Source organism: Hippocampus comes, unplaced genomic scaffold, assembly GCF_001891065.2.
Source record: "Hippocampus comes isolate QL1 unplaced genomic scaffold, H_comes_QL1_v1.1 scaffold130, whole genome shotgun sequence".
Classification (NCBI taxonomy): Eukaryota; Metazoa; Chordata; class Actinopteri; order Syngnathiformes; family Syngnathidae; genus Hippocampus; species Hippocampus comes.
Window position 1 is genome coordinate 457163 of NW_017842057.1, and position 23466 is coordinate 480628.

The 23466-nt window shown below is 41.8% G+C and overlaps 1 protein-coding gene across 1 annotated transcript in view; it reads left to right on the forward strand.

The window, feature by feature from the left end:
• Positions 1 to 2792: 2792 nt before the first annotated feature.
• Positions 2793 to 23466, forward strand: part of npr3 (natriuretic peptide receptor 3) — a 29400-nt gene continuing 8726 nt past the window's right edge. The window contains exons 1-3 of the mRNA XM_019861019.1: positions 2793 to 3861; positions 17787 to 17909; positions 18047 to 18222. Coding sequence (XP_019716578.1) covers positions 3201 to 3861; positions 17787 to 17909; positions 18047 to 18222 — 960 coding nt within the window. The 5' untranslated portion in view covers positions 2793 to 3200. The remainder of the gene's footprint in view (positions 3862 to 17786; positions 17910 to 18046; positions 18223 to 23466) is intronic.

Below are 23466 nucleotides of genomic sequence, written 5' to 3' on the forward strand. Positions count from 1 at the left end.
TACATCTCCCATTTGAAAAAAGTACTGCCTGGGCACTTCCCTCAGCAACATGTTGCCACTTTTCCGTGTCTGGCACTGAAAAACAAAGAAAAGGCAATATTAAACTAACGACAGGAAATTTCAGAAACAAAGTCGCAAATTCTTTATTTATCCTTGGAGGAAAATACTGTTTGTTCGTACAGTCGTGTTCACGCCAAACAAAGATGCCAACACTATTGGAACATGTCGGTTGATGCGTACAGTAGAGTAGAAAAAAAAGTGTTTGCCCCTTCTGATTAATTTTATGCATGTCTGACACACTTAAATGTTTCCCAAACGTATTAAACAAAATTTAAATATTAGTCAAAAACAACACAAGTAAACAAAAAAAATAAATAAATTAAGCTTAAGAGGCACGGTTGTCAAATGGTGAGCACATCCGCTTCACAGTGCAGAGGTGCAGAGTTCGAGTTTGCATGTTCTCCGCGTGCCTGCGTGGGTTTTCTCCGGGTACTCCAGGTAATGAAAGAGCAGATAATGTCGTGATTCTGTTTTTGTTAAGATTACATTTGGATTTGTTTCATAGTTTTGTTGCCTCATGTGCTTTTGTCTTCCACATTTGGTTTTGTTTCCACCTGTTCTTGTCATCCGGGTCCTTTTTGTCAACCAATCAGCTCCCTCAACCCTATGTGTCTTTTCCAGGTGTTCCTTATTGTTTCGTCAGTTCGCCTGTATTTAGTTCCCTAGGTTCTGTCAGTTTTTGTCGGATCATTGTGTTACTGTCATGTTGTTTTGTTTCTGTTGATGCCATCTTCTGATTCTCGTAGTGGTGTGTTTTAGTTCTTGATGTTTTGTAATTTTGATCTTATCATGGCTTTATTGCTTTTGATTTAGTTTTTCCAGTGTACCCCACAAAGTGTTTTTGTGAATTCATTTTGTTCAGTAATCACTGGTTCTCCTGCCTCCCTGCTGTTTTGGCTCCACTACCATCATGCAACTGTCCGACCAAAAATTGACCCTGCAGGACCAGATGCCTGATCCCATAGCCATCCTATTCCCGCTGTGCACGGCCTGCAGCTGCTACTCGTCGTCTTTGTTCCGGCGGTGCACGTCCTGTAGCCGCCACTACTTGACTTTGGGATGTCTGGGATCTGTCCCTTGAGGGAGAAGCATTGTCATCATGGGCGTCATTAGGCCTATTTTAGGGAGGCTTCAGCCTCCCTAAAAATGTCTTTAGCCCCCCTAAATAATTTCATTGCATTATTTAAAAAAAAGTATTATTTATTTTTCCTGTACTTTTGCTCATATATTGCATCAAATTCAATGTAATGTGGCCATTTTAAATTATATTTCGATACCCTGCCATTATTGTAATGTTAAATCTCCCAGGTTTCCTGAACGCAACAGGTGTTGCGTTTGCATTTGACGTGTCTGTCACCATCGCCACATCAAATGCTAACGCAACAACTGACAGTTCATTGCCGAAAGTCAGGTTGAGTCGACAGCATGGATATTCGACAGTTTTTTAGAAAGGTAAATTAAGTATTCAATGCATCCATGCTGGTAAAACTAGTGACTATAGTCCGCTAAAATATCTCCAGTAACAGCAGAAACTGCACTGTAACAAAGTGTTCACTTTTGGATAAATTAAGGTGGTGCTTAATAAAAATTAAGCATCATTTTATTATTAAATACATAAATAATCATTACACCAACTCTTTGAGGCAACACCTATTGAGATTTTGGCCTATATAAAATAAATAAATGTATTTATTTGATAGGAATCAGGCTAAAGACGCACAGAGAGTGAGCGGGGGGGGGCTCTGCTGGACAGGTGAGTCTATCACAGACATGGGCAAACTACGGCCCGCGGGCCGGATCCGGCCCGTTGGTCTTTTTCATCCGGCCCGCCGAAGGTTGGTACAGTACATAATTATGGTTCGATGTAAATTATTGCATTAATTTCATTTGGACTTGTAATACAGGCATTTAAACGCCAGGTGGCGCAGTTACTTGAAGTCGCAGAGCACAGGGAGGGAGGGGGAGACGATACGGAAGCCCGCAGTAGCACTAAATCAAGTAAGTCCCGCTCGATACGACGAAATAGATGTATCCGCACCGCTATTTTCTGTCATTGGATCCAAAACGGCGACATGCAAGCGACTCTTTGTTGCATTCCCCTTGGGGCTAAGCCCCCCTTGTTCTTGAAACCTAGTGACGCCCCTGATTGTCATGATTCTGTTTAGTTTTTTTTTCATAGTTTTGTTTCCTCATGTGCATTTGTCTTCCTTGTTTGGTTTTATTTCCACCTGTTTTTGTCATCCGGATCCTTTTTGTCCACTCATCAGCTCCCTTTACACTTTGTGTCCATTACCATCACGCAACATGACACAAAACAAAATGTATTAAATTACACCCTCCCACAATACCACTGCCCCATTTGTAAACCTGTATATTCATTCATAACTAAATAAATCATGACATACAATACTTGATTGCGTGCGCGCGCGCGTGTGTGTGTGTGTGTGTGTGTGTGTGTGCGTGTGTGTGTATGTGTGTGTGTGTGTGTGTGTGTGTGTGTGTGTGTGCGTGTGAGGTTGGACACATTTTGATCATTCGGTTTTAAGAATACTTCACAGATTAAGTTTGATATTAAGAAAATACACAAAAATGCAAAATTAAATATCTATTAATTAATATAATAATCAACTGTTAGCCACCACATATTTTAACAGGAAGGCTAACAGTCGAATAAGGAGAGAACCCCCCACACACACACACACACACACACAATTCTAACAGTACTGAATACAGGTTTTGCCAGGTTGACTGGGCACTACTGCCTTGTAGCTTTAAGAAGGAGGTGGGGAGCGTTCCAATGACGCACGACGGAGCCCAAGACGATGCTTCAAAACTCCAGGCCACAGTCAGCGTGAGTGCATGGTGACCACTGTCTGAGTAATCGGGCAAGGAAAGAGTGGAGAGAAGATCATTTGAAAACAGGTTGAAGAGTTCTCGATGGACATCTAAATTCAAAATAAAACACGCACTTTGGAAGATTTTTTTGAAGAGTAAATTATAACTGAACTACTGTATTTCGTCACCGTGGTTCTTTTAGTTTGCGTCTGCAAGTGCACTGGCAACTGGAGCCTTGAGGGGAAAGCGGTTGAGCCAACAATTTTTGTTTCACAGACTTGCGACTTGAAGGCATACGTCGCAGCATGTCACTTTTCAGCACGCTGGGGGTGTACTTTTTTCTCTTCTCTCACCAAGCTCTGACCAATACCATGAGCGATGAAATAGATGTGGTGGTATTTTTGCCCAAAAATGACACTTATCTTTTTTCATACGCGAGGGTCGCCCCGGCGATTCGTTATGCTCAGTTGAAGCTGAAGACTGCCGGAGCCCCCTACTCCGACTTCCATTTCAACATCCACTTTGAGAATTCCAATTGTGTCAATGATGCGCTCTTCCACTTGGTGGACAGGGCGTGTGTGAAGAAGCCCGATCTGATTTTGGGTCCAGTATGCGAGTACGAAGCGGCAGCCGTGGTGAGACTGGCGTCACACTGGAATATTCCGGTGATCTCAGCAGGTGCCTTGGCCGCAGGTTTTAGCAACAAAAACACCGAATTCTCCCACCTCACGCGCATCGCACCATCCTATGTAAAGATGGCAGAAACCTTCAGCGCAATTTTCAAGCACTTTTCATGGAAGACCGCCTTCCTGATCTATGAAGACGACAAGGAGGAGCGGAACTGTTACTTCACTGTGGAGGGGATATATCATCTGATGACTGACCTAACCATTAAAACGTATCCTTTTTCCCATGATGACCCGCTGGACACTGACGACATCATCCAAAGCATATATGACACTCAAGGTAATGCACCAATTCTTTCTTGAAAAAAAGAAAAATACATATCTAGACCTCAACAATTGTGACGCTATCTAACTACATTTTTTATTATTATTTCACAGTATATTTTGTGCATTTTATTCTAAAAGGACTATATTTGTTTCCAGTCTAAGCCGAGTGAGATTTACACTTGGAAGTAAAATATTCAATTTGACCCAAAGTAAAGTGGATTAATTGTACTCAAAACTATTTCAACCAACATTTATTTGATGAGAACAGAAGTTATACCTCATTTTGCAATGGTAAGAGCTTAATGTGCTACTTTGATCCATTCTGATTTGATTTACTCCCGCTTTAGTGGTTTACAGTGAATATTTTATTCCCCTTTGAATTGTCTTTTAAGAGTAAAATGTAGTCAATGCCTTCACAAACTGATCTATACTATACTGAGTAGTATTGTAATCCCACAGAATCGAATCACCCCTTGTAGAGATATATACGGAATTGTCTTTGATTGGAGAGATTCATACCTCTAATTAAGGGTGCAATAGATTAAAAAAAAAACTCCAGTTTTGAATCGTATCACAGTTTTGAGTCATGGATCAGATCGTTTTTTTCGAATCAGCCTTAAAAAAAACACAACAAATAGAACTTTTGTGTTTATTTATTTTATAAAACACCTTCGGCCATTAAAAAATAAAAAAGTCAAATGGCTTATAACCGTTTACATTTAGAGAATATGATCCCAATATGAGAGCAATATTATCAGGCTTGGTACCTTTGTTGGGCCATAAGTGAAAAAGACATCAAAGTGGAATTTAAGCACCATCGGTTTCCTTTGACAGGCATGAAAATATACCCACTTGTCAGCAAAATTCAGAATTTTGACACCAAAATAGGTAACCTACTTGAATGGTGGAGCGATTAATTTTTTTGGGTTATGGGTGAGACGTGAAGGTCTACCAGAATTTGTCATGGAACTTCAAACATGTTTGCGTGTCTGGCAAGAGACGAGTTAAAAAAATAAAATAAAAAACAGCCCTCACTGCAACAAGTGGATAAATTGTCATAATGTAGAGTAGCTCAATGGACCACCTGACTCCAATCCCGCAGTCGTTCTGAGCAAATGGTTCTGATTCTACTGTCAAGGGGAGTTGCAGGAACTGAACTGAAGCAATGTTATTTCAGGGACAGCGGTTGCCACAGTAGACATCATGTGAACAAGATACAGGTTGTCATTATTGGTGCATGAAAGGGTTTAAATAACATTTGCAAAGAAGAGTTTGAGCTTTGACTTGTCTGTCAAGAGTCCTCTGGTGCCGTGCTTTGGTGGCGCTGGTTGCATGCTACCTCACCGCTAATGTGAGTTCCACTTCCTTTCCAAATCACACACAGATTCACTGTTTAAATTCCATAAGTGTCATATCATAATTAGTGTGTGTGTGTGTGTGTGTGTGTGTGTGTGTGTGTGTGTGTGTGTGTGTGTGTGTGTGTGTGTGAGTGAGATGGAGGCGAAGTGAGTGAGGTGGTGTGTGAAGATACCCCTACAAATGTTGCCTTCATAAGCTCAATGTGTCCCGTTTTATTTCCCATTTCACACATTTTACCAAAAACAAGCAAGCAAATATACTCTATCACTCCATCCAAGCTTTGTCTGTCTCTTTGTTTTTTTTAATTTTTCTCTTAAAATGCATCAGATTAATGCTTTAAATGGGTGCCCATTACATCGATCGCGATCGACTAGTAGATCGCGGACTGGTCCGAATTCGATCGCGAGGGGCGTAGAGGAGGAAAAAAAAACAAACCATTTGTGTGTCTTTGTGCATGTCAGTAATATATTGTTTTATGTTAATGTACACTGCACCCTAATCATCCTATCAGTCTCATTTTCACAAAAAGTATTAAAAAAATAAAATAAAATAAACCAGGTAAATCTTTAACCTACGGTGGCGCGTGACCTGCGTCACTGGAAGTTGTTAGCGCTCAGCAGTCTGCAATTGCAGCTTGTGATCAGAGCTGTTGCGCTTAGTGGGGCACTTGCCCCAGTAACAATGAGCTGTGCCCCAGTATCAGGCATGGACTGGCCATCAGACTGGCCTGGATGGGCAGAGTGGGGGGAAAAAAAATAAAATGAATGAATTGCTGCGCAGTTAATATGCCACAGCAACAACCTGCAGGGTTTCCTTCCATTCATCATCTTGCGACCTGCTTGCAATGCATCCTTTCCTTCCACCCTATAAATTGCACACACAGTTTTGTGTGTGTGTGTGTGTGTGTGTGTGTGTGTGTGTAGTACTTGTCCAAAATAAAACAATTTACTTGTTTCACACCACATTTTAGTTTTAACTGCGCTTGCCTTGCCGCAAGCAGACCCGGCATTTTCATTGTGGTGTGGCCTTTTTAGTGATGGCAGCTCGTCGGTTATGAGCCGCTATAGGAAGTCAGCTGGCTGATCAGAGTCAGCTGTGCAGCAGTGTTCAGTGGTTGCTGGAAGGGGATGTTTTTGGCTGCCAGCCAAATGATCCACACCAATTCTACATGCAATTGCACATGTATATTTTATTGTTGCAGTGTGAAGTCACATTTAATACAAACATAAGAGACATCTCTATAAGTAACTGGCTTGGCAAGGACTAAGTTTTTGGAGAGGTATAGATGTATATACCCGTCTTGTGTGTTAAATGAGTTAAGAAACTTAACCTTGATCATAGCGGGCTTGCAAATTTTACACCCAAAGTTACCTCTGATGTCAAAGTCCTGGAAAAAAGTCATGCGCACGCAGTTCAAGGCTTTCCTGGATGAAAATGTCTTCCACTGTGGGTTTAAAATGCACATGCAGATGCAATTGCAAATGCAAAAGACAGAGTTGACCTTCGAGTTTTCAAGGACATTTTCCTGGAAAATAACTTTGGAGTATGCGTATATTTTGTCCCACTGAACCTCACTGTGACATTTAACACGATGGAAAACATGATCTTACTGCCTCGGTTACAGCACCTTCTGGGCATAAGTGGTCACAATTTAGATTGGTTCAGATCCTGGCTAGTAGCCAGTCCTACACTGCAAGTACACAGAACTCAAAACATTACATAAAATCAAAGTTCAATTTACATTTACCTTTATTAATCGTATTGTTTATTTCATCCATTCATTGTCTGATCCGCTTATCCTCACGAGGGTCACGGGCGTGCTGGAGCCTATCCGAGCTGCCTTCGGGCCATAGGAGGGGTACAACTTCAACTAGTTGCCAGACAATTGTATCTTAATGTTTTATCAAAAAATAAAGATCTACAACTTATAAATCGAGAGAAATTCACTCACCATTTTCAGTATTCCTTGACTTAGTGGTTCTCAACTGTTTTTCAATGACGCTTCCTGTCGGAGTCGCTGATGGTGTAGTGGTACACTCGCCTGACTTGTGTGTGAATGGTTGTTCGTCTCAATATGTGCTGTGCAACTGACTGGTGACCAGTTCAGGGTTTAGTGTGCCTTTTGCCCACAGTCAGCTGTTATAGGCTCCAGCACCCGCCCGCAACCTTGTTCCGGATTAGCAGCGTTAAAAATGGATGGATGGATGGATGATGGATGGATGGATCGATGGATGGATGGATGGATGGATGGATGGACCCTGTGAAATATTTTGTCAGCCAAGGACCCCTAATCAGAGAAAAGAACTTTGGGATTTAAAAAAAATCCTATCACGGTGGGGCCAAGCAAGTATTAGTACAGGGGAAGAAAAACGAGTACTATCACGGGGGGACATGCGAGTACTATCACGGGGGGAGGACAAGCAACACAATAGGACGAGGTTGGAATAAACATTCCCGAATTCCCACTGCCTGAATGAAGCCCGAATAAATATTGGAAATGAATGAACCAAAACGAATTATGGTGAAGTTCCTCAACACACGAATGAACTGGATAGATGATGGTTATGGCGAGGAACTAATTTGGCTGCACTAATCAAGAGGCAGTGGTCCCGAAGACACACTAGGGAGTTGCTGACAAATATGACAAAACAATACAACAAGGCACAACACACCAAACAAAAACAAGTCCTCTGAAGAGGACTGGAACCACAGCCCGGGCACTGTGTCGATGAGAGGTTGACTACAGTATATGTAGTCGTAGTTTCTCAACCTCTCACACCAGCTCGGACTTTTTCCCTGTGAGAGAGCTTCTGGAGCTGAGGATCAGACTGCCAAGGTCCCTGCCTTCGGCTGCCGACAAGCTCACATTGCACCCGACCTTTTTGTCCCCTCTCACAGGTGGTGAGACTCGAGACTTCACAAAGTCCTGAGTTCACAAAGCACGTCGAGTGGATGAGCGAATTCCCATGGTTGCTGTTTGACAAATGAATAAGTTCCGACACCCTGAGTTCGACATACTCAAATTTTGGACTACATAGAGAACTTGAGAGTGGAACGAAATTAAATATTCAACTTCTACATTTAGATTTGCTAATGTGGGAAGCAAAGACAATATCCATCCATTATCCAATTGCTTTATCCTCACGAGGCATGCGGGCATGCAGGAGCCGATGCCAGCTGTCTTCGGGTACTAGGCGTGGTACATCCTAAACTGGTTGCTAGCTAATGGCAGGGCACACAAACAACCATACACGCTCACACTCACACCTACGGATTTTTATTTAGTGCACTCAATCAACCTGCCATGCGTGTTTTTGGAATGTGGGAGGAAACTGGAGTACCCGGAGAAAATCCATAACACATGTACCTTATTTGAGCAAATGTGTCACGTTTGCGTGGTGGACCCCAAAAAGCAGGCAGGAGGGAGGAGCAGGTTGTACTTTAAGTGTATTGAAACAGAGAAAACTAAATCCAAAACAAATATAGTCCAAAGTAGCAAACAAAAATCACAACTGAAGCTAAAACAGAACCGTGACCAAAACATGACCTAAACAAACCTGACAGCAGCAGACAAACGGCAACAAACAAACATGACCGTAGCCAAGAGCAAACAATGATCCGACAATGAGTGCTCGGGCTGGGAGTCCTTTTAAAGCCACTAATTACCTAACGACCAACAGGTGTGCAGCTGCAGGGAAAAGCCCTACAGTGCCACCTGTTGGTCACAAACCAAAACATGACAAAATGTATTATTTCAGAAAAGTGTGTGGTAGCCCTTTGCATTAATCATTCCCCAAAAAGAGTTTCTGAGTTTGAAAAAGGTTGATGACTCCTGATCTACGTCAGCTGGTGACTACCTCCAGCAGTTTTAACTCCTAAAACACTCAAAAGTTTTAATTTGAAGTTAAAAATGGCTTAGCTGAATCAGGATCCAGTTGTACATTTCCGCCAAGGGTAAAGTCCAATCCAAGTAGCGCTCTTCTTCTTCTTCTTCTTCTTCTACTTCTTCTTCTTCTTCGTCTTCTTCTTCTTCTTCTTCCTCATTGGTGTCAAACTCAGGTCCTGGAGGGCCACCATCCTGCATGTTTTCCATCTCTCCCTGTTGCAACACACCTGATTCTTGTGGAGGCTCTCAGTCGTACAGGAACGTTCCATCGTAGAAAGGGTTCCGTCAGTCGTCATCTGTACCTGTGGGTGAAAAACAAAAAAGGACGTTTCGCTTCTCTCACAGAAGCTTCGTCAGCGGTAGACAACTCTGAAGTCTCCGTGAAGACTCCGGGAAATTGCTCTGCGCTAAAAAGCTGAGCGTGGCCTATTTGAGGACTGGGTGGGGATGGTTAGTCAACTGTGACTAACCATCCCCACCCAGTCCTCAAATAGACTTTCTACGATAAAACACACCTGATTCAAATGAACAATATCAAGATATTAGGCTTCTGAAGAGCTTGCTGATGAGCTGATTATTTCATGGCTGAGATAGGCTCCAAAAGCCGTATCAGTGAGTTGAGTTCTCTCAAATCACAATCAGATCTGTGGTGTGAAATTTAAGGCTTGTCATAGTGTCGTCACCCAGGAGATTGCAGTTCATAAGCATCAATAGGCTAGGTGACCAAACGTCCCCTTTTGCTCAGACATAACCACATTTTTACAATCTGTCCAGGTGTCCAGCGGGGCTTTATACATTCATGGAAATAGCTAGCTTGAATTGGTTTTCATGGGACCAATTTTATGTGTTTAATTTGACTGATGCTTTGCGTGACAAATACCGTAATAGGAGGGAGTTTTTTTTTTTTATTCTCTAACAAGTAGTGGAGTGCACCGTTACCGCCGTGTGTTAATATGTATTTCTCTCATTGCATAATAACATAATAATAGATCAGCTGCTGAGGTGTTGCATAAGCAGCTGATTTGTCTTTCAGAAACGGGAGACTACAAACATAGTAGTGTTAGTTCATCTCCTTTCTGAATCTCCCTTTGCAAGTAGATGTCACAAACTCTGAGAGCAAACCACAACATGAGATTTTATGATTGATCCAAGCACACATGCCTTTTTGTCTACTTTAAGTGTATTTTTCTCTTCATATCACCAGCACAAACATTATTAATCTACACCATTAAAGCAATATCACTGGGTCATGAAAACCTTTAGCCAATGTGGCTAACCAGTATAATAATCTCCGAGTCACACTGGTGTGTAGTTAGCTGCAACATCACGTGTTTTTGTGGCAGTGGTGCTGCCTGTTTCTCTACTATCTTCCGGCATGCACTGCTCATTCCACACCGCAGAAACATTGTGGCTCAATTAAAGAAAAACACATAACACTTAAGGAAAAATGTATATTTTCGAGTTGTGGGCATAGCTTAATAGCTAACTGCGTGTTGCAGTGGTAGAATTGGGCCAAGTTGTTATTACCAAAGAAGCGACGCCAAATGGCCACAGAAATTAGGACAGTTATATAGAAGGGGCTCATCCTGTTCCTTGGTTGCATTAGGTCGTCCTCGTTTTACCCTGCCACTCCATACCCCCCAAAATAGCTAAATTTAAAAAGACGGTGACAACTGAGAGGGTGAAAGAGTTTCACAGTATCTCAGCATTTCAGTTCTAAATTGATCTGTCTTTGCACGTTTTCAACACTCATCTTCCAACATATTTAAAAAAAAAACACAAATGTAAATTTAGGTTAATGGGACACTGTACATCTCTAAATTATCCCTAGGTGTGATGGGTTGGTGTGAATGGTTGTTTGTCTGTGTTCCCTGCAATTGGCTGGAGTTCTCCACCTACTGCTCCATAATTGTGTGAGATATATATATATATATATATATATATATATAGATATATATATATATACACACACATACACACACACACATCCACCCATCCATTATCTGAACCGCTTATCCTCATGAGGCTCATAGGCGCCGTGGAGCTGACCTCAGTTGTCTTCGAGCAGTATTTGGGGTCCACCTTGAACTGTTTGCCAGCAAATCACAGGACACATGACTCACAAGCACACCCAGGGACAATTTAGAGTGTTCACTCAACTGACCATGCATGTTTTTGCAATGTGGTAGTAAAACTAAGTACTTGGAGAAAACCCACACGGGCACGAGGAGAACATGCAAACTCCACACATAGGAAGGTCGGGGGCCCAGGATCGTATCCTGGACCTGCACTGTGAGGCGGACGTGCTAACCATTTGCTCACCGGCGGACTACAATCTGAACTGGTCACCAGTCAGTTGCAGGGCACAAATAGAGGTGCACAAGCATTCACACCCACATTCACACCGTGGGAACCGATCCCACGCTGCCCACACACAAGTCCGGCGAATGTACCACTACACCATCAGTTTATATATATATATATATATATGTCTGTGCAAGACACATAAGACATTCCCCAGTCACTTCCTTATCTGCACGCGGCCTCGCATTTTAAATAAAACATACAGTAATTTGTGCAAACATTCGCATTGAACATTGGAACTTTATTTTGTAATTGTCAAACTTATGAGTACTGCTGTGTTCTAAGTAACGCTTCCTGATTGCAGTTGTATTATTTAACAATGAATAAAAGTCAAAAGATGGAGCAAACACATATTGTCGCACTCCCCTCTGATGTTACAACTCCAGAATCTGCACTCCAATATACGTTCTGTAGGAAATCTTGCGAAGGTAAAATCAGTAGCTTACTTTCATGGTAAACCCCATAACTTGCATGGTACTGCCTAGCAGGCCAAAGACAGCAATATCATTCTGCACATACAGTAACGATAAACAGGAAATGCATCACTCAACTTACCCAGCAGTCATTCGGTCAACACTAACTGAGACGGAATAATTTAAAAGCTTTGCACCGCTTAAATGTCTTTTCTGTCCTCTGTTCATTTGGAATTCAGCAACACACTGTACATCCTTGTTTTAGGACTAATGATATTACAAATTGGTACAACAGTCCTTTATATCAATAAACTCTTGTGTTACAAGTTCGAAGCCAACCCGGCACTTGAAATCTCTCATTCACAGTCAATTGGTGCACCATGTGCAGCCAGTCGAGACAGCTTCGAACTAGTATTGATGCTCCAGTAAAATGAAAATCTGAAAGTTTTGAATGATTGCCGGTTGCCAGAGTTGACCCATGGAATACCTTACAGAGCATACACAGGGCGAGCTGTGTGTGGAGAGCTCAGTGTAATTAAAGGTGCTGTAGTGCTGGCAGGACTGAGGTGAAGTTTGTCCCACTGACTCAAGGCATATTTCAGGAGGTGTGTTTAAGTGACAGAGTTGTGAGGAATGTTCCAGCCAGAGTCTGAATCTTCCTTATTAATGCTCTGGGTGTGAGGGTTTTCCATAACTTGGCTTGTTTGTGTCTTTTTCGAATTGATTTATTTATTTGTTCATATATTTCGTTATTTATTTAATATTTATTAAATGGCACACCAAAAAAAAAGGTTTATACTTCAAAAAATAGAAACTGTTTGATGCTGAACCCTTTCATGCACCCTGTAACCTGATAATATGATAAACTGTCCACTGTAGTAAACACTGTCCCTAAAAGTGTTAACATAGGTCAAAATGATTCTGTGGCATGGTGCAAGTTTGACATCTATTTAGTTTATTTGTGCAATAGCCTTAAAAAGAAAAAAGGCCTGCAAAAACAAGCTGATTTGAATATGGCATCGTTGTGATTATTCTAGGTCCCGCCCACTTTGTGTTTGCTCAATTCAGGAAAAATGGCTGAGCAGTGACAATGTAGCTGCATCCTGTGCAAACCTAAAACTTTGCATTGAGCTGTCAACCTCATAGGAGTTGAGGAATTACCTGCTTCAATTTATTTGGAGAGAAACTTCTCAGCATTTCAAAACCAGAATTGTCCTTTGTCAGACATTTTGTGCAGGATGGCTTCATCAACATAAGCTGTCACGCACTCCAAAAAATATATATTTCATTTTTTTAAGCAACACTTACACACATACAAACATATACATTGATCACTCAGCAGCTAAGAAATGACAACCAGCAGGGTACTGTGATCATGGATGGATGGATACACATGGTTGCACATAAGTGGTGTGCCGGTGCGCATGAACACTCCAAATTGAATATTGTGCTTCCGTTCAAATCCGTCACCTTGCTTTTGCGCACTGGAATAATGCATTTGAGTCTGTTAGCTCAGGCTCCGCAGCCTTAATCTGAAGTCAAGTCGGCCGCCACGATTGCTCCCGAGGATCAACTTCAAAATAAAAGTGAAGTTAGGCGTTGCTATCCATGTCCGATAATGCATCAGAATATGTCCTTGCGGTCCTTGGTCAAAAAAAAGATTGGCCACAGGGTCCCATTTTGCAAATAAGAGGTGGGCAAATGTTTTTTTTTTGAATGGGCCGTGCAATTCATTTGTGTTAAATATGAATTGAATGTATTTTTCTGAAACAGTGTATTTTATTGTTTTTATAACCTGACATTGTGTAGCCCTGGTAGCCTGTTGTAATTAGGAAATAAAAAGTGAAAACTGAAAACAAGTTTATTCAGTTCTATTAAAATTACATAACGACACATTAAAAATTAACCTTGCCCAAATGTGCCACAAGTCTTTAAGGTCGTCCAAGTGGTTGGTGAGTTGGGGAAAAAAATTCTGTTTGAAACAACAACCTCTGGTGCTCATGTGAGGACCACGGCCAAATTTTTATGTATTAAAAAAAATCATTCACTTACCTTGCCAAGAGGATACGTTCTCCCAGTGGTAATGCGTGCCCTACTCGCGAAGACTGCACTGGCCAGGTGTGGAAATTGAAGTTGGGTGGATGGAAATCTGTTGATGTGATTTGAAGCAAAACAACCCATCTGCTGAGTGGATGCCAGGTGGAAAAAAAAAACATTTGTACTCACAATCACACCAAAGCTTTTTAACTCAGCGGCGCAGTAAATCAATTAAACCCTATTGGATTTAGGGATTTTGACTCAGCTCAAAAGTAACCCAAAATGGGTAAAACATTTCATAACCCCACACTTGGGTGGATAAAACTATCCAGGTTTTTAGTATGTACCCATTCAGAAACAATTACAGTATATTATGATGATCTAGGAGCAAGTCAGTGAATCATTGAGAGGGGTCTTGAATTCTGGAATACCATTTGTACCAACTCTTACATTCATTTGACATTGAAAAATGACTATTGGACTAGATATCAACATTCCAGGTTTTATTTTCAAAATAGCATAGATAGATAGCATTGTTTGGAACAAAGTGTGTTCCAGAACTGGAACAGATACACTGAATCCAAAATGCATCCACAGTGCTTCACCCCACCTCCACCCAACACACACACACACACACACACACACACACACACACACACACACACACACATTTTGTTAAATTATAACCTTATTGCAAAATGTAATTCATTTATACTTTTGGTGAATACTTGAACCCCTTTTTTCTCTTCTTATGCTCTCCTGCCACCACCTTTCCATCTCAAATCTCTCTCGTCTTGCATTTTCTACATATAATCAATGCCACCTCTGTGCACCTGCATCCGCTCTTGTCAGTTATTTGTCTCTCTTTTGACAATTGAGGTACTCACCACAGCTGTACAGAGCAAAATTCACGAGCATTTGCCTTTCCAAGCTCCTTTCCTTCATACTAAACCTACCCACCACCTCCTAGCCTTGATGCCCTTCACCAACATGCTCAATGACGTCTCCTCCAATCAACAGTCTCTGCCCTTGAAGAATACTCTCTATCTCCTGATCCAACTTACTCCAAAATGTCTCCTTCCCGTCCCAACTGTGGGGCATCACCACTCACAAAATTCATGATGATGTGTTCAGTTTCTGGCTTGACAACCATCACCCTTTCTGAGTTTCATTTCCCCTCGGTAACATTCTTTACATACTTTTCTGTCAGAATCAAGCTTGCACCATTCCTCTCTCTATCCAGACAGTGATAAAACAGTTTGAACCCAACAACCCGCACACCCTTTTCCTCCTCATCACATCGGCCAGCTCTCGACTGACATTTAACGTTCCAACTCTCAGTACAACATATGCCTTCCTCCTAACCAAAGCACTCTAATGACCAGTCAGTATCGTAGATTGAATGCGTGGAAGGCTCAGTTGTCTGTTTCTCACACCGACGCCATTGCATGTCTTTTTTTTTTTTTGCTCTAAATTAGCCCACAGGAAGGTAGGTGCAAAAGAAAGCAAAGCTTGCTAGCAATAGTGTTTTTCGTAAACCTGAATACATTACAGTACTTTCAAAAAAGAAAGAAATTGCTCAACATGGCAGTGGTGTTCATGTTTGTGATTAGGATTATGAATATTAGATTGACAAACCACATTTTTATAGAACCCCAATTATGCTAAACATAGGTACAAACAAGCAAAGAGACAAGTACCGTAAAACAAAACAAAACAAACAAAAAAAAAACTTGCACTTCGGTGGATGCAGCAAGGTGAAGTTGGCAGCCCTCAATGGCTCTCTCTCTGTGAAAGGAGGTGACACTAGCCAGCAATGGCAAGCTTGCAGGCTCAAGGTTGCACCCGTGTAAAGCAGTCAGTGTTAACCGCAGCGAGAAAAGGTTCCATCTTTGACCACTGTACAACACAAACTTTGTGTTGCATTGTGGGATGCAGTGGCCATTTTGGGCCAACAGATCGTCATGGTGAATGTAAACAGAAAGGCTAAAACTTGGCACAGTTATTTGCTAGCAAACACAATGTGGTATTTCTTCATAATAAAAGTGTGTTTTGACTCATTTCTACATTGTGCTGTCTCTATTTTTAACCACACAACTAGAAAAATAAGGGAAATATGAGTTTGTTGTGGGGCTGGAACAGTTTAATTACATTTTCATTCATTTTGATGGGGGAACATTACCCCAATTTTTGAACGTTTTGGTGTGTGAACGGAACACATTAAATTCAGAAACCATGATTCCATTAAAATTGGTAAAATTACAGCCTCAAGGTTATTTTTTGGGGGTGGGGTTTTGTTTTTTTTTTGTTTTTTTTAATAACGCCACATTTTGCCCATTGTTCTTCGCAGCACTTCTCAAGCTCCATCAGGTTGGATGCACACCATTGGTGCACAGCCATTTTCAGATCTCTTCAGAGATATTCAGTCGGATTCTGGTCTGGGCTCTTGCAAGGCCACTAGAGGACATTCAGAGAGTTGTCCTGAAGACACCTTTTTGATATATTTGTCGTGTGCTTAGGGTAGTTGTCCTGCTGAAAGATGAGCTAAGTCTGAGGTCAAGAGCGCTGTGGAGCAGGTTTTTATTCAGGACGTCTCTGTCCATTGCTGCATTCATTTTTCTCTCAAATCTAAATACCGGTAGTCTCCCAGTGACTGTCGCTGTTGCATCCCTAAATACACTCACATTGTCATTATGAGGTGTTGTAAGTACAATTGTGAAAGGAAAAATTGTTTATTTTGGATTAGGGCTGCAATCTAACAAAATAAAGAAAAAGTGAAGCGGCGAGAAAATTTTCTGGATGCACAGGCTTACAAATTACAATTGATTACAAGTAGACCACTTCATATTTAGTTTCAAATCCTTTATTTGCAACAACTGCGCCAGGCCTTGGCACCATCAAACCTTTACATTCTTATTTTGAAATTAAAATGCCTGCTCTGTTGTGTACAGCACATGAGTTGTAGTTTGCAAAAAAGAATGAGATTACTTCCGAATTATTTTTAAGTGGCACATTTAAAAAAACAAATATACCCCGCTCCTCCATTTAATATTCAAACCAAAATAAAGGTTTGCAAAAACAAAATACAACCAAATGCCCAACACACCAAATAAATTAATTAATAAATAAACAAACAAATAAATAAATAAAGTCCGACAGAACTCCCAAAAAGAAAATCAAAACCTGTGCTGTCTTCTGCGACTTGCCGGGCTTGAGTCGTGGAGCCCCCGCCAGAAAATCCACTCTTTCCGAGATTGGCCCCTGAAAATAACAAACTAGAATTGAAGTGGTGCCTGACAGAAATCACAGCACACCACAAAAACCCATTCCTACTCCCACAAATTCCATGGCTGGTTCAGACCCCGGACGAGCCCCCAGTTATGACAACCCTTCCTTATACTGGCAACAAGAAAGAGTGTAACATAAATGTGGGAGTTGAAAAATGAATCTTAGAGGCGCTGTAATTCGGTTTCACTTGTCTAAACACAAATACTCACACAAAAATTGGAGTAAACACTCCCGAAACCGACTGCCTTAGTGCAACGCAAAAATGAAATGAACAAATGAACCAATGGTAGTTATTGCGAAAGTACTTGACCACACAAATCAATTAAGTGGCTAAACGGGTGAACGAATGATTCTAATTTGATGCACTTAAAAACAAAAGACAGCGGTACAAAAACACAAACACACAACAAGACAACTTTTGACACAGCCAGCCACCCGTGAAAGCAACGGAGTGATTTTTAAACGGTGGCAATTGATGAGTGTAGCTGGTGGCACACCCAGAAACCAAGAACTGATGAAGTCGCTCTCCCTTACAATTTGGAATCGACTCCCCACACAATTTTGATCATACTTTGTTTCTTTGTCTTGCAGTGGTGATCTTGTGTATGGAAGCCAGAAAAATTCGAGAAATTATGCTTGCTGCACACAGGCGTCGACTGACCAATGGCACTCACATGTTCTTCAATATTGAACTTTTCAATGCATCCTCTTATGGTAAAGCCTCCGACATTAAGATTCTGTCTAACTGATACACGCAGTTCACGTTTTTGTGATTAATTTAATATCCAAAATGTGTCAAACATACATCATATTGTTGCTTGTTTTCGGGATGTTCCTAAACTGTGTTTCAGGCAATGGGTCATGGAGGAGAGGAGACAAATTTGACAACGAAGCAAGGCAAGCCTATGCATATTTGAACACTGTGACGCTGCTTCGGACGGTCAAACCGGAGTTTGAAAACTTCTCAATGGAAATTAAAACGGCCAGTGAAAGTATGGGACTGAACAACTGCCAAGACTGCGGAAGTGTAAGTATATCTACTGTATCAGTGGATAAACTAAATTGTCATGGACTGTATACCAACTGGAAAATATTGCAGACGAAGGGCATTTTCTTTTATACAAGAAAGTTGACTAAAGGTGGTGTAATGCGATTTTGGTGTATTTGATCACGGTGCATGCTCTTTGGATATGGGAGGTGGATGTCATCTTCAGTTCAACCCTCCGAATTATTGTAGAACTCAATTAACTGCGTTCCTTATTATCGTCTTCGTAGTTTTAAAATCACTCTACTTGGCCGTGGCACAGCAATGGGGGAGGGTGGTGGTGGTTTACACATTGACACATACGCGTGTGTTGGTTTTCACTTCATGGCAGTGTTCTGTGATTCCCAACTTTACATCGGCCATCCATGGAGGTCTGCCTGGTGTTCCTTATAAACATACTTTGCGGACTGCGATCTTTTGAATGGACTCCAAGGAATCTATTTCTGCTTCCGCAATGTCAAAGACTGTGTGCCTCGAGCACGCTGACTTTATAAAGAATGAGAGGAGCCGCTTCCATTAACCAGCCAGCTAGTTGGCTGTGTTCACGCCCTCAACGGCGATAACGCCCATTTCCAGGTATGCTCTTCTGCAGGAATACCAAAAGAAGGAAAATTCTGTGGAGCTAGTGGCGCAATGGCTAACACGTCTATGGATCAGAAGACGAGAGGTTCGACTCCTGGCCAGCTTGTGTGAAATTAGCGGCCTGGTGGTCCAGTGGTTAGCGCGTTGGATGGACGGATGGATGGAAAATTCCACCCATGCAAGGGTGTGCAAAGCACAGAAGATGCCCGGGGCGAACGGCGAGTTTTGATGCCCCCTAATTTTTTGGGTGGATCGACAGGGGCAGGATGTGTGTGATGGTTTTCAAACATAAGCAGATTTTCAGCATTTGCGTTTTCCTCTTGCGGTAAACACCCAATTTGGGGATCGAACCTGCACCGCCGGCTCAGGACCGCAGAGTAGAGGGTGACACAGGAATAGATTTTCACTCCCATCCCATTCCCATTGAAAAAATCCCGTACTGTCCCAGTCCTGGACCATTTTATTTTTTTTTTTAAAAGTTATTGCGAAAGTACTTGACCACACAAATCAATTAAGTGGCTAAACGGGTGAACGAATGATTCTAATTTGATGCACTTAAAAACAAAAGACAGCGGTACAAAAACACAAACACACAACAAGACAACTTTTGACACAGCCAGCCACCCGTGAAAGCAACGGAGTGATTTTTAAACGGTGGCAATTGATGAGTGTAGCTGGTGGCACACCCAGAAACCAAGAACTGATGAAGTCGCTCTCCCTTACAATTTGGAATCGACTCCCCACACAATTTTGATCATACTTTGTTTCTTTGTCTTGCAGTGGTGATCTTGTGTATGGAAGCCAGAAAAATTCGAGAAATTATGCTTGCTGCACACAGGCGTCGACTGACCAATGGCACTCACATGTTCTTCAATATTGAACTTTTCAATGCATCCTCTTATGGTAAAGCCTCCGACATTAAGATTCTGTCTAACTGATACACGCAGTTCACGTTTTTGTGATTAATTTAATATCCAAAATGTGTCAAACATACATCATATTGTTGCTTGTTTTCGGGATGTTCCTAAACTGTGTTTCAGGCAATGGGTCATGGAGGAGAGGAGACAAATTTGACAACGAAGCAAGGCAAGCCTATGCATATTTGAACACTGTGACGCTGCTTCGGACGGTCAAACCGGAGTTTGAAAACTTCTCAATGGAAATTAAAACGGCCAGTGAAAGTATGGGACTGAACAACTGCCAAGACTGCGGAAGTGTAAGTATATCTACTGTATCAGTGGATAAACTAAATTGTCATGGACTGTATACCAACTGGAAAATATTGCTGACGAAGGGCATTTTCTTTTATACAAGAAAGTTGACTAAAGGTGGTGTAATGCGATTTTGGTGTATTTGATCACGGTGCATGCTCTTTGGATATGGGAGGTGGATGTCATCTTCAGTTCAACCCTCCGAATTATTGTAGAACTCAATTAACTGCGTTCCTTATTATCGTCTTCGTAGTTTTAAAATCACTCTACTTGGCCGTGGCACAGCAATGGGGGAGGGTGGTGGTGGTTTACACATTGACACATACGCGTGTGTTGGTTTTCACTTCATGGCAGTGTTCTGTGATTCCCAACTTTACATCGGCCATCCATGGAGGTCTGCCTGGTGTTCCTTATAAACATACTTTGCGGACTGCGATCTTTTGAATGGACTCCAAGGAATCTATTTCTGCTTCCGCAATGTCAAAGACTGTGTGCCTCGAGCACGCTGACTTTATAAAGAATGAGAGGAGCCGCTTCCATTAACCAGCCAGCTAGTTGGCTGTGTTCACGCCCTCAACGGCGATAACGCCCATTTCCAGGTATGCTCTTCTGCAGGAATACCAAAAGAAGGAAAATTCTGTGGAGCTAGTGGCGCAATGGCTAACACGTCTATGGATCAGAAGACGAGAGGTTCGACTCCTGGCCAGCTTGTGTGAAATTAGCGGCCTGGTGGTCCAGTGGTTAGCGCGTTGGATGGACGGATGGATGGAAAATTCCACCCATGCAAGGGTGTGCAAAGCACAGAAGATGCCCGGGGCGAACGGCGAGTTTTGATGCCCCCTAATTTTTTGGGTGGATCGACAGGGGCAGGATGTGTGTGATGGTTTTCAAACATAAGCAGATTTTCAGCATTTGCGTTTTCCTCTTGCGGTAAACACCCAATTTGGGGATCGAACCTGCACCGCCGGCTCAGGACCGCAGAGTAGAGGGTGACACAGGAATAGATTTTCACTCCCATCCCATTCCCATTGAAAAAATCCCGTACTGTCCCAGTCCTGGACTTTTTTATTATTTTTTTTAAATGGATCCTATCCTGTCCCGCACCTGGTCAAAACAACTCTCAATTGGCTCCCGTACAGAATGGGTCCCACCGCCATATCGCTCCCATTTGGGAGGTCAGCTACCGTACATTAAAAATGGCTGTGCATCTGTCCGAGGTTTTTGGGAGTTTTTTTAATACTGGATAATCCTACTCTCGTCTGCTCACGTGAATTTTTTATTCTGTGTCATCCGTATCCCATGATTAAAGGTAAAATTAACTACCATGAATCGTTGAATTCCCCCAAAAATGTCAACCTCTAGCGCAGAGCACTAACCGCTGAGCTGAAATGGTAAAAATAAAACAGTGTATTACAAGGTACTGTACATGAAATAAGCCTGCAAGATGACATCCCATTAGCCCTTTTCACACTGCATTTAGCAGGGCGCAACGTGCTGTCATCAAACCCATTCATTGTGTATGTGGTGAGGAGCGGAGACCACAGAATGGAGCGTTGCTGGTGGTAGGAAGCGCCGCGACAAGAGGACTTCTGTCGTGAGAAAGTTCTACTCGAGAGCGGCGGTGCCCTGACGTCAGAAAACAACCTCCAATTGGAGAGGAGTTGGCAGAGTGATATTGTGTTATTTGGGCAGACCTATTTACAAGTAACGGCATGATTATACGTTCCAAGTTCCCAAAGAGACCATTAGTTTTTGCTGCTGTTTGTGTGCCCCCCCCCCCGTCCTTAAAATAAGATAAGTCAGGTTTTTCTTTTGTGACAATGACAGACGCAATCTTGTCAAAGTACGTTCAAACCCCCCCGCCCCCGCGTTGTCCCCACCCTCTGCACAGCCCTGCATCCATGCACACAATTGGACCACTCTTGACGCTACACTGGCGTTGAGCATGCTGGGCGGTGGGCGTGATATCTTGCCTCCACTTTTCTGTGAAGTACAGGCCCAAAAATATTTACAGGAGGAAAATAAATAACTAAAATGAGCTTGCAGGCCAGATCGGTAAATATAACTTTAAATATTGTTTTTGTCATTCAGGTGATGTGTGTTTCTGTTCTGTGTACCTCCTGTTTTGGCTCCAATCAATTAATTTGAACACCTTGGCACATCACCTGCAGGTGCATGGCCTAAAAGTGCTACTCCAGTAAATCGACTACATGACAGTAAATGACTACAGTAGAGTACATCACTTGGATAATTCAAGTGTTGTTGGATCCAAAATGAACAATCCTTTGTTCAATTTTAGATTTATTGCCTCAATTTATGTGGAAATGATGATGAAGTGTCCTTCTGACAAATTAAGGATTGATTTGTGCGACAGTGGAACCTCTAGTTATGAATGTAATTGGTTCCTTGAGCCTGTTCGTAACTTGAAATGTTCATGAATTGAGGTCATATTTCCCATTTAAATGAATGGAAATGCAGCTAATCAGTTCCAGGCCCCAAATTAAGTTATATTTTAAATTTTTTTTCAAGTTTTACCAGTGTGTGTTAAAAAAATAAAGATAATATAGAAAGAAGTGAAAACACAAACCATTATAAAGAAATAAACCATATAAAAAACATAACTATTGCTCACTAACTTTACCAGATTGGGGGGGCGGGAGGTAGGGGGGGGACAGTTCCTAATTGAAGAAGGTTGTCTTCCATAATAACATGGAAGAAATCTAATTCAAGTGGGGTGTCACATAATTTTAAAGATACAGTACATTTCGTTTTAATCATTTTTAATTTTTTTATTGCCTCACTCATGCTATCACCATCAAGTGCTTTCTCATCTTGAAAACTCGTCTTAAAACTCATTTTCATTCTTTGGCTTAGTTACTTATAATGTAGCTAAACACTTAACCTCAATATTGTCGCCTCTTGTGGGCCTGAGCAAACACAATGTTGAAAACACAGGTGAATTTGTCAACAAAATTAGGGACTTAAAAGTAGAGAAAGACGAAACAATTGTTTCTTTCGACGTCACAGCCCTGTTCACCTCGGTGCCCACAGCCACGGCTGTAGAGGCTGTTAGAAGAAAACTTTTAGATGACAAAACGCTAGCTGAAAGAACTAAACTGTTGCCGGAACACATTTGTGAACTGTTAGAAATATGCCTCAACACAACTTACTTCAAATTCAGGGACACGTTTTACCACCAGGTCTTTGGATGTGCCATGGGATCCCCTGTGTCTCCCATTGTGGCCAACTTGTACATGGAAGAATTTGAAAATTTGGCAATGTCTTCATACAAAGGTTCCCCACCAAGCCATTGGTTTAGATATGTGGATGACACCTTTGTCAAAATCAAAACAACGGAAGTTGAGGGATTCACCGAACACATAAATAATCTAGACGACAGCATCAAATTCACCAGAGAAGACGCAAAAGACAA